This window comes from Ceratina calcarata, unplaced genomic scaffold, assembly GCF_001652005.2.
Source record: "Ceratina calcarata isolate Rehan_Ccalc_2016 unplaced genomic scaffold, ASM165200v1 scaffold422.2, whole genome shotgun sequence".
NCBI classification, from domain to species: Eukaryota; Metazoa; Arthropoda; class Insecta; order Hymenoptera; family Apidae; genus Ceratina; species Ceratina calcarata.
In genome coordinates this window covers 780,601-792,685 of record NW_017165837.1, presented here as the reverse complement: position 1 = coordinate 792,685, position 12,085 = coordinate 780,601, and the positions used below count along the sequence as shown (strand labels likewise).

The 12,085-nt window shown below is 44.1% G+C and overlaps 1 protein-coding gene across 19 annotated transcripts in view; it reads right to left on the bottom strand.

Moving 5' to 3' along the window:
• bru3 (CUGBP Elav-like family member bruno 3) overlaps positions 1-12,085 on the bottom strand; it is a 547,126-nt gene that overhangs the window by 24,227 nt on the left and 510,814 nt on the right. For all 19 annotated transcript variants that reach the window (XM_018027376.2, XM_026814953.1, XM_018027378.2 and 16 more), the window contains one exon: positions 1,155-1,234. In XM_018027376.2, the coding sequence (XP_017882865.1) occupies positions 1,155-1,234 (80 nt within the window). The remainder of the gene's footprint in view (positions 1-1,154; positions 1,235-12,085) is intronic.

Genomic DNA, 12,085 nt, shown 5'->3' with positions numbered 1-12,085 from the left:
GAGTAATATTCACGTAACAGCCTCGCATCTGTCCTCCGCCTAACCCATCTGGCTCGACCGGCGCAATCCGTGATTTCGTACACGCAGCACACGCGCGACACGGAATGCGAATCTCTCGTTTATATCGGAAAATACGCGTATGTCCTTCTCTATTTTTTTCCCTCTACCGCTCTGTCGATGGATGCCGAAACAATTGCCGGATACGTCGAAAAATATCGGGTGTATATGGACTTTCAGCGTTCCTCGTACCTCGATATAGAACATGCCCGTTTCTTTTTTTCTTTGTACGCCAACGCGAATCACTTTATACCTTCCAGTTCTTCTTCATCGATTTTATCAATATGTAGTATCCATCGACACGTAATTTAATTGTAGAAACGTATCGTAAAGGTCTGCAGCAAGCAGTAGTACAGTTTAAGTAGTATATCCCCCATTGATCAGACACAGCGTTTCTCATCGTTCCTCGACGATCACTACTAGTAAATGGCTATTTACACTCATATTAAATACTAATTTCATTGAAACTCGACGTTAATCCAAATAAATAGTAATCGCACTTCGATACATCGGGTCGAGTCGAGGGAATAGCTATATAATGATAACAACGCCGGGAAGAGTGGGCGAGGGGGAGGAATGCCGTATGGTCAAGTTCGGCAAGCGGCTTTACGAACTTTCGCCAATCAGCAGGTGGAATCCCGGACGAAACTCACTGACAATTCAATTACAACTGGGAATTCCTGGTCCGACCCTAAGCTGAGAAAGTTTGGCGGTTTGATGGAGGCCGTGGGAGATCCAGAGATTCGGGAGAAGGAGGTGACCCACACTTCTCCAAGTGTTATGCAGATTTCTGTTTGGCCAGTCATTAGATTGCAGCCGGCGGTGTATTTGCAGCCGCGGCAGTCATTACCGCGGCCGTCCACCCTAGGTGATTCACTGCTCCCGGAGAATGATCATGAATACGTAATACGTTCTCTTAACGACATTATTTTTACTGCTGGCGCGACTAATAATAGAATACAGTTCGACGATGTCAAAATGAGATCATACCGTACTGTCTAATCATTTCCGGACTAAAATATCTATCCACGTTGCACTGGTACACTGTATCGATTTTGTGAAGTCCAAAGTAAAAAAAAAAAATAGCTACCACTTACCGGCATAGTTTGGCTACCGTGTAAAGTATTGATCGCCGCTAGTGCTTCTTGATGCGATGAAAGTTTCACGAATGCACAGCCTGAAACAAAAATGAAAGTTCCATTAGTCGACTTGCGGATTAACCGAGAACCACGATCATCGACGCTATGCTTAGAATTCCCCATTCGAATAATTAACAGACGGTTGATTTTCGTTCGCAATAATTCACGTCCGGTGGAAATAAGTCGAAAATCGTTCGTTTTTTTTTTTTCTTCTATGAGAAGGACTCGATGGGAGATAGGACGGGGTGACAGGGGTTCTGTTTCCACCATTGTCACAGAGTCGAGAGCATCTCCAACGATGATGGAACGATTAATCGCCCCTACTCCCCGGTACGAGCGCGTGCTTATCGTTATAGTTAGATGGAGACGCGAAGACAAAGAACTCGAGGGTGCTTTGAAAAATTGACGCGCCAGTGGAGCGCAACGTGCACTTAATAAAAGATGTTTACCACGAACGGAGAAACGCTCCGTTATCCGGGACACCACTCCTGATTTCGAGCAATAACGATGCGTATCACGGCGCGCAAACGATCCTGAAATGTTGCCCCTGTCCACGATCGTTCACGAAATAATCGCGGACGCTTTGTCACACTGTTTGAAAACAATTTCAGGGAAGATAGTGTTGAATAAATAGCGTGCCATTTAATTAAACGACGTGTTTTCCAAGTTTTTCTTAAGCGACGAATCTATATAAGAATATTGTGTCGATTAAGATACGCGTGGTTGAATTTCATTTATCAAAACAGAATTGAAGAAATATCCCAAGTTTCGTGATCGAATTTCAATTCTGTCGTACATAAAATTCTTGGCTGTTTGCTTTAACTGTCCATAACCTGGCAGAACTCGACGTATTTCATAGAGGAATCCACGAGGAGGACAGGGAGAAGAATGCCCGAAATCGGAGATAAAAGCGATCCGAAGTGTAGGTAAGGTGGACAAGATTTTCTCGCGATTCAACTCCTGTCGTTCACCGACATCGCAAGAATTTGTCCGAGACCCTAAGCTTGTTCTGGCCCCACCCTCGCTATTCCTTCTTGTGCAAGCGAAATCTCTGGCGGAGCTCTCGAAGACGATGCGCTCTTGAGATTTTTCTCCACCAGCTTCGAACCAGATGGGGTAGTAAGGTCGCGCGGAAATAAAAGAGTCGAATTTCTTGAAAGTTCGCGTCCTCTGAACGCGTACGTGTATAAGCGCGCTCGTGTGCGTCCTCTATTCCTCCACCGCTGACACACCGCGTGTACACGTGCACGTATACGCGCGTACACGCGCGTAGACGCGCGAACGCGTGTATGTACGTTGGTTCGTGTGCCTGTCTATTCCATCGGCTCCTTCTCGCCGGGCTCGAAAACTCTGTTTGCCCCCTCGAACAACGGCGAACAACAAACACTGGACAAACCGCTCGGCCCTCCGTCGACGACGACGATGTAGACTAGTTTTGTGGATCTCTCCCCGTTCCCGCGCGCGTTTTCGTCTCGAACCCTCCACGTCGTCGACCCCTTCTCGAACCCTTCCCAGACCCATCCGTTCCACTGTTCTCTCTTCTTCTCTACCCCATTCGCCTGCGTGCCACCACAGAGAGCCAGTTCGAACCAATCGATAACGCCTGCGAGACTTTCCACTCATATATTTGATTGCTCGGCAAACATGTCTAAGTTTATTCTACGGCCCCCCCTCTCATGCCCCAACCCCGTGTGCGCGTCGTACCCATCCCACGTAGCGCGATGTACGCCGTGGCGGGTAGCGCTAACGCGTGTGCTTCCCTGTGCCATACGGAACGCTAGAGTTTCCGATACGCTGGAAACTCGAAAAAGAAGGGTGGGAACGAATGTTTTTTCTCGCTTTATGCTCGGAAAAATTTGATCGTGTCAGGAGCGGAGAGGTGTATTTATAGTCCTCGATCGAGACGCGATGATTGGAAAGCGAGATGAGCCTCGCATTTTAATTCGGTCCCGAGATAATCTTCGGCTGCTATTTTTCTCCCAGTCAATTTTCAGCCCGTGACCTGGCGCGCGTCGCCGTGGCTGATTTTTCAATTTCGAAATCGAGTTTATGCAGTAATTTATCTCGTCCCGGATAGTTAATACCGTATCCCGTGATGGGAAGATTGAAGGGAACACTTAAACTGGCGACCCAAGTACTGAGCCGAACTAAGCTATCCTCGGCAGATTCGGTATTTATGGTATTTAAAGTTCATCGGTGAATCGCGCAACTTTAAATGCTATCAAAATTTCTGCCCACCGACGAGCAACTTAATTGTTTTGCTAGCAAAACGAAAAAGCCACGGAGTTTTTCAATTTATTTCCCCGGGATTAATCTTGAAAGAGCTAACGTAATATTACTCGATTTTGCTGTACGATGTTTACTGTAGAAAACTGGTCAAACTTTCGGGCGAACCTAAGTCCCGTATCGATCAAGCCGGAGTTAATAATTGAATTTATCCGTAGGACGTCGAAAACCTCATTAGATCCGGGCTTAATTGTTTTTGGAACTAAGGACAACGGCGGAGGAGATTATCGGTACCCTCTAGTTCCGAAAACTTTCGATTCTACGATAAATTAATGTACCTTTGTTTGTTCCACCGTCCGGTTCAAGGTGTAACGTAAAAATGTAGGTGACGTGATCGGATAAGACACGACGATAAGTTCACTCTGTGAGAAAGTCTAATAATTAACTCCTACACATGACAAAGTCGCACAACTAGAATAGTTAACGAGTATTTGACAAAAAACGATAAAAATAGTTTACTGCCAAATACTCGTTTCACCTTTGATCTCGGAAAAACTTTTTGTCTCAAAATTTCGAAAGGTGTTTCAAATAAAAATCATGGATATGACCTGTAAAAAAAGTCGTATACGATGAGCTCTTTCGTCACTGCATAAACTTTGGAGAGTTGCGAATCTCATTATGCTTCGTCGAATTATCAGACTTCAAAAATCAACAACATTTTCTGTTATTCGTCCGCCTCGTATTGTGGTTTTAGACAACAATCGCACTTGAAAACTGACCCACATTTTCATTAAAAATGTTATCTAGTTACATTCACTTAAATACACAACATTTTTATTCTTGTTCGTAATAATATATCCAATTATTCTCGTTCACAATTTTCTATTTTAAAAGTTAACAATACCAGTCGATTATAACATTAAACAATTGCATTCCACGCTGTGACCTAGTTATAACAATATAGTTCCAGCCGATCACATAATCCTATCTTACTCTGTTTTAGAATAAAACAATGCAACACTTTTTTTACACCAGTTCCGTTTAATCCATTCCATTGCATGGGGATTTAATTAACACATTTCACGGAACAGCTTGGGTGCCGTATTTTAAAATAATGAGACTCAGGATTGGACAGGTAATAAATATTCCCTAAAGAGGATGTCGCATTTGATAGACGTTTGCACGCACCTCCGAGTTCAGCCAGGGGTTGCTGATGCGCGTCAGGTCGTTATCGCAGCGTGTCCGTGCCAACGCGGGTGGGGTTCTTATTATTTCGTTAATGGATTTGGGTCACTGACTAAATGAAAAAAAAATAGTTCACCGATCGTGACGTGTCAGAATAGGTCACACGAGATTTAATATCGAGCCTGGATTACAGTCGTTCGTTATATTGATTCCAGTCTATATATTTAACCCTTATTGTGTTAAGATGAGTCATCTGTGCCGAGAGGAAATTCTGCGTCGAGCTTTCGACATGACAGAATTGTTTGCACAAATTAATTTTTGTTAAAGTATTCCAGTTTAAATATATTCATCTTTCACATACAAGTTGAAACATCATTACGCAGAAAGAGTTAATAAAATTGAACTGCATCAAGGGATATTGAACGATAAAACATATTAAATTTATGAAAGTTTCATTGCATTACTAATTTCCATAGGAGTTAGGTGAAAATGTTAAAGAGGGCAGTTACATTTTGTACTCATTCATGAGATGAAAAGCGTCGAGTAAGGAACGTGGCGAGAGCATTTTTTATTCGTTCATCGAGCGAAGTGCTCGAGACACTTGCTGGTGAGCGAGAGAGAAAGGGCGGGTTGTAATGTAAATCGTTTGAACGTTCATACATATGCTCGATCTCGATAACCGGCGTTCGAGTTGCTGGCAGCTTGCGTGTGCCGACACACTGGGAACGGACCAAACGAATCAATTTCATTGATGAAGCTACTAAAACCGAGCTGGTCGAACACGAGCACTCGTAATTGGTACAACGGTTGGTTTTACAAAGTACATAGACCACGACTGGATCGTAGCTAGAAACGAACTCAAAAAAAAAAAGGAAAAAACAACATGCGTAAGTGTATGTACGCTCAGTATACGCTTATTCAACGCTGGAGAGAAACAGAAAGAGAGAGACAGGGGATATATGCGGAACAAGGGAAAGCAGAGGTAGGATAAGGGTGGGATTAAAAACGCTGACAAAGTTACTAAACACTCGTGTGCTCAGCTCTTTTTATATTCTCGAGATGAAACCAGGGGTTAAAGGGAAGAGGAGAGAAAGAGCGGAGGAAAAAAACGGGATGGGGAAAATGGGCGAGCATCGTAGCTCGCGGGAGAGTCGCGCGATGGCAACGGAGGGAGAAAGAGAAATGCAAATGTAAATGCCGCGGAAAAGAGATATAGAAAGTGTGGAATATAGTGGATGACGGCAAACTAGGAATTCGGTATAAGAGATTTGCGCAGGTTCGCCGCAGCGGGGAAATGGGAGGAGCGAGAGAGGAATAGGGGGAATAAAGGAGAAACAAGACATGTAAATCCGACGAGAGGCGGACGAGAAAAAAGGAGGAGAATGAATATTGCGACCTTTACAATGCAGAGTGGACGAAGATGGACATGGTTCGAGAAGTCGTCTCCTCGATTTTTTTTATAGAAGTAAAACCTCATCCTTTGTGCGCCGCGTCCTCGTGAAGCGTAACACTTTCCGGGATAAAGAGTACTTTTAAAAGGGGTCTCGAAATATTGTTTGCTCGCCGCGAGGAGCACTGTTCTACGTATCGTGAAAAAATATTCTTATACACCGAAATGGGTTTTGATGCATGCACAAACGAACGTTCGGAATGAAACGCGGTAATACCCCTTTGATCACGATGCACACTTGACTAAAAATGAAGATAAGCGCGCGTATCCTCGGTACAATAAATGTCGTACTTCATTATTATATTGACTTGTCACATCGCCTTCAAATATCGCTGTTTCGTCGCAATGAGGTTGAATTTAATTTTTCACCCGAGTACCACGTTTAGTTAACAAAAAATTTTATTTGCTTTCCCGAGGTACTTTCGAGTCACAGTGGAGACTTCGATATCACGCGAACTCGCAGCTCGGAGAGGGAAACAAATACGTATAAGAGGCAGCGTAGAACGCGAGGGAGCGTGTAGTACGAGGTGGGATGGCGAAGCGTAATGTGGGGACACGAAATGCCATTATAATGCGGACACGACCGAATCCCAGGGGGATGTAGGGACAGGGTGAAAGAGAAAGCGAAAGAGCGAGCACGGTAAAGAAGACGGAGGAAGACAAAGAGGCAGACACGTACGAGAGCGAACGGGTCGTGGCCGTGACAACACCCGGAAAACGGCGTTGCCGCGGCTGTTATTACGAGAAGATAAATTTCCGACCGAAACGTCTCTCTTTTCACATTCGAAAAATATCGCGACGTCTCATTTTCGGTGGCACTCAGCTGAATTACATTCTACTTACGAAACCGGCACGACATTCGTTTTAAGGTGTCTGCTTTATGACACGCGGAATCTTATTTCTAACCGCGGCGACGTTCCACGATCCCGTTGCAACGTATTCATAGAACTTCCTCTCTCGTAACAAGCCCGAACACCACGCGCAATACGTGCTGGCAGTCGCGCATTGTGTGCCAATTTAAAGTAAGATGGCTCTTTGCCGGGAACTTGCCGAAACACATAGACCGATATCGCAAACTCTGTAGTTGCTTTTCAGTCGATTGATTGTTTACCGCACTGTCGAACGTCGTCGACAGTGCCGCACTTAGGTCGATTGATTTCAAACTTCTTTAGACTGCGACGTCGAACGTTGTGGACATTGTTACACTTAGGTCGATTAATTTCAAACTTCCCGGAATGACGAATTTCATCTTATTGTTGGAAACCTACAGATATGGACGTTAATTCACGATCAGTTTCACGCTCTCCTCAGACTTCGATTTCCAACGACTTCCAATGCAGCATCGAACTTTCTCAACATACGTAAGATAATATCCTTGTATAGATAATCGTTCGTTCCTTGAAGTTCGAAATTGCCATAGTTTACTGCTTCGATTAATTGTGAACAAAAGATTCAGAATTCTTCTCCAGCGCGATATCAAAGATCCCGTAATAAGTGCGTGGCGTTCAGGGAGAACGATAAGACGCTGGCGCGAGGGTGTTCTCGAGCATCCCTTTACGGTCGTTTTGTAATTGACGGCGGCCTATGCCCGTGGGAGCGGCCCTTCCCAGCAGATTCATCTAGATTACAGTGCAAAACTACTCTTCGCTTGGCGTATTTACCCGGCATTAAATTACACACACGATCGCGCGCGCGCGCGCGCGTCGATGAGGGTCGAGCGAGGGCGGGCACTCCGCCGATTTACTTTCATCACATCCAATATTGATCACGTCCAACGTTCGCGCTTTATTTATGCAACGCAGTGTATTATCGTAAAATAGCGACTACAGAAATCGTGTCCCCAGCCTGTGATCAGCCTCGGTCGCATTTACTATGAATTTCGTTGGAGATCTTCCTAGATATTCAATTCCCAAGGAAAAGGCGTAGCGTGTCCCATTTACATAAGTTCTTCGATGTTATTTCCCGGATAGAGCGATTTTTAAAATTTTATTAAACGACGATAATGTTTAAAATACGTCGTCACGTATGAAAATGAAATTTCTATCACGTTTCACATCGGTTTGGCCGAATTCACTTTCAGAAATTCGAGTTGGTCTCCTGTAAAACGTAGAATACCGTTGTAACTTTGACTACGGAAATCGGGAACCGCTTTGATCCGAGTGTCGCGTTTACTGCGAATTTCGTCAAGGCTTTTCCGCGCACCTGCCTCGAACCTTTTCCCTTTTCTATTCTATCTGCAACAGATGTTCTAGAGATTTTTTAAAAGTGCGCAAAGGGAATACGAATAAACGCTAGGCGAATGTTAAAAAAGTGTTAAACCTTTGTTAAACATTTTATGAACTAGTCACGTCGTTAACTGCGTAATTATTTTTTAGTACTTTAGATCTTTTAGGTTGTTTCTTGTTTCACAATTTTTACAGATTCGACAGCTATTACAGTTCTGATGACGGTTTTCGAGCGAGTTCGTTACGTCGTGTTGCGCAATTCCGTCTCGAGTAATTCCGATAATACCAGTAATCATCCTGTCACCAAGTTAAGCCCTCGGTAAGCTTTCGATGCCTTTCGTTCGCGGTTTAGATCGGAAATAGCGGTTCGTAGAACATAGGAAAAGCTTGCCGACTTCCCATGGGGAATCTTCTCGTTTTCCTTGTTCGAAAGCACGACCCACGCTATCCACCCCCTCTTTCTTCTATACTTCGTTCGTCCTTGTCGCGCATTGACGAATCTCTTGCTGCTGGCTATTTTTTGAAATACAGCAATTGCAGGCTGTGTTCGCCAATCATGCGAAAAATCAATACAATATTTTCCCGCTGTATTTCCGAATGAACAACGAGTCAATTCGTTCCGCAATTCTGAACAATTTCCAATTTCGATATTAATCGTTCCATTTTATCACTGATATACAACTTAAATAAGATGACGCAGATGTATTTTCGTGTAAGAGGATCGACGGAAATGAATCATTTGCAGTGGGAGCATATAGGATCAGAGTCGGAGTTGGAACTACTAAAATTAATTAATAAAATAGCGTTCGCTACCTCTTCGATTTATACAGAGAACTGGCACCGCCTTTGCGTACAAACGACCGATTCTAATTTGAACGGAAGTTCAAAGCGAACATTCCCCGTCGCTTCTGCACGATCGCACTAATTTTCTGTGCGGGAGAAGGACAAGCTACATAGTGTACTATGTACCGCGCGGGCGGACGGGCGTGCAAAAATGACCAAAGAGGAACAGTAAGTTGGGCTCGAGAGAAAGAGTGAAGAGCACATTGTCCTTCGGAGGTCATAAAGGAAGTCGCGGTAAAGGCATCGGGAGTCTTGGGATATCGCGGGTACGAGGGAGAGGGGAGGTAAGAGACGGAGGACGGACGGTTCGAAGAGTAAAAAGAGTCGAAAGGAAAAGGGGGACGCAGTGGAGCAAAGTAGAGTCTCCGGGCTAATTAAATAACTAGCAAAGTCACCTAGCAACTTGGCACCTCGGCCCCGAGTCCATCCCCTTTTCCAAGTCCCGCGGTCTTTCTTACTGCCGGCTTTCTATGCTCCCCGCCTGTCTCTCTTCTCTCCCTCGCCGTCGTCCCCGCCTTCTGTTCCCTCTCTGCTCCCCCCCCTCCCAGGTCTCGCTTCCGTGGTGCGAATGCACCCTCGTCGCCCACGTCACCTCGTTATTTAATTAAACTTCGCGGAAGCAGCTCGCGGCTGCTTGATACCGAAGCACGTAGCTCGTCACCTTCCATTTTCCTCGTCTCCTGCCATTTCTTATTTTCGTTCTTTCCTCGCGAATCATTTGCGGAACGTGCCACGCCGGAAACCAGCCTGCTATAATTGCTAAAGCGCGGATGCGACAACATCGTCCTCGACGCGTTCCCCCCTTTTCTCTTGTAACATTTCTCGCCGCCTGATTCGGATTACTCAAGCCTCGGCAGATATTACTTGATATAATTAATCGAGATAGTATTCATCAGTATCTACGTGTTACTGACAATATTTCAGTTTATTCGGTGATAAAGTTAGTCGTCTTTTAGATGTCGTTCCTCTCGATTGATTTTTCTCTCTCGCATTACGAATTATATCATAAAAAAAAGGGACGAAGGAGATTTCAATACGGTCTTCTTATTCCTTCATCCGAGAATTACCGTTTCCCTTTCAACGTTCACTGATTTCGGCGGAAGCGTGGGGCTGTAACTGGTCGAGACGTCATAAAGAAGTCCCTGGAGGAGTCTCACCGTGAACCATTAATTTACTGCCACAAAAGTAAACCGCGAGGGATCTTCGGTGAAATTCGCTTCGTTCCCCTTTATACCAATCTGCTTCCCATCGTGCTCCTTCAACGCAATCATAAATGTACGTACGAAAAACATCCACGTTAGTCTTTGATTCAAATGCATCTTTACGTGAATTGCACAAACGTTGGAATAATGTGAATCACATGATTTTTTTCATCATTGATGTCAGATATTTTTATACGTCTTCCTTTATGAATTGATAAAAAAAAATCGAATGTTGTGAAAAGTCACAGAGATCAAACGATGTTCCACATGGAACGTGGAAGGAAGCGAAGCCTGTTGGAGGATTACGATCGGCTATTGTGGCGTGTTCTCCGGTTTGATGTAAATTTGTTTAGAGTAGCCCGAGGGGTTCTCGCGATGCGCTACCCTGACCGGCAGGAGTTTAATTTTGAGAAACGCAAACATCCCGTAATTAAGCAGACCCGGAGAATAGCATCGAAGGGTACGGCTGCGGAGACCCGGTGAAAAACCACTCATAATTGCCAACCGAATCAATATTTGACCTGCCTTTATAGTGCTGAATGGTCAGTAAGGACGATGGACTCCACCGTTCATTGCACGTACACACCGTCAAAGTACTCTTATATCGGTTCAAACTGAGAGCTCTTCACCGAAGAAGCAAAATATAATTCAAAAAAGTTGCACAAGTACAAATTACTTGCAAATACGTTCTCCACATTTCCCATTAAAACGTTCTCCCAACCACGGGTTGGTTTTCCGTAGTCTACAGGAAAACACGATGGAACATTTTATTCGTGGATAGAACAGTTATGCAAGGCAGATTAATAAGGTTCCAATGAACCTCGAGTTTTAATCGATCGAACTGAAAAGCCCATGACTCGTGCCAAGGGTCGATAGGATACCTAATCTTTAATCACGTCTTCAATGGAGTTTCTTAATCCGGACGGGACGAGATCGTGGCGGAGAATATCGTGAACTAAAAAGAAGCTCGAGTTCAGATAACGCGAGAACTTTCGAAATCACTGTCCGTTAAACTTCCTGGCTCTGTAGCCAAGAGGCGTGAGGGCTTTATTCTAGAACCAATCAAAAATTGTATCTTCTTCCCTTCCGATTGTATCAGAACGATAAAGAACTATCTTCTCATCTGTCAAAATGATTATTGAGATCTCTTTCTGGAGATATTTGTTCATTCGATAAATATTCGTTCACTCTTTTACAAAATGCGAGGGCCATCGTGTTTATAATGCAGAACGTTTGTACCTCTTTGCGACGGTACAACCTACTTCTTGTAAACATCCATTTTATTATGCTGCGGGAAATGAAAAAAAGTTTCAATATCGACGTACCTTTTTGTTTTCGAGATGGCGAATTGCCCCGGTAGAAACAATCATGCACCTTCGTCAAAGATATCCCCTTTCATAAAAGGACCGCGATGAGAGCAAAGCAAACTGCTATACACTGGTTTCCAACTCAAACGATATCGCGAACTTTATTCAATCTGATCCGACGGATGCACCGACCTCTTGTTTATCACGTATTTCTATTGATCTTCAATTGCTACGGGCATCTCTGCGAATCCATACGTACAGCAGCTATTCGTGGTTCTACCACCCGATACAGCTTTAACTCGAGCCGTCTACCGAATATATCGTCCTCTGATACGAAAATAACATGCAATAATATTTCATGTCTCAGATTTTTCAAATGCAATACGATTGGAAAAAAAATCAAAAGAGAATACCTGCCATTCTTTGGGTACTTACTTCATAAGGATGTATT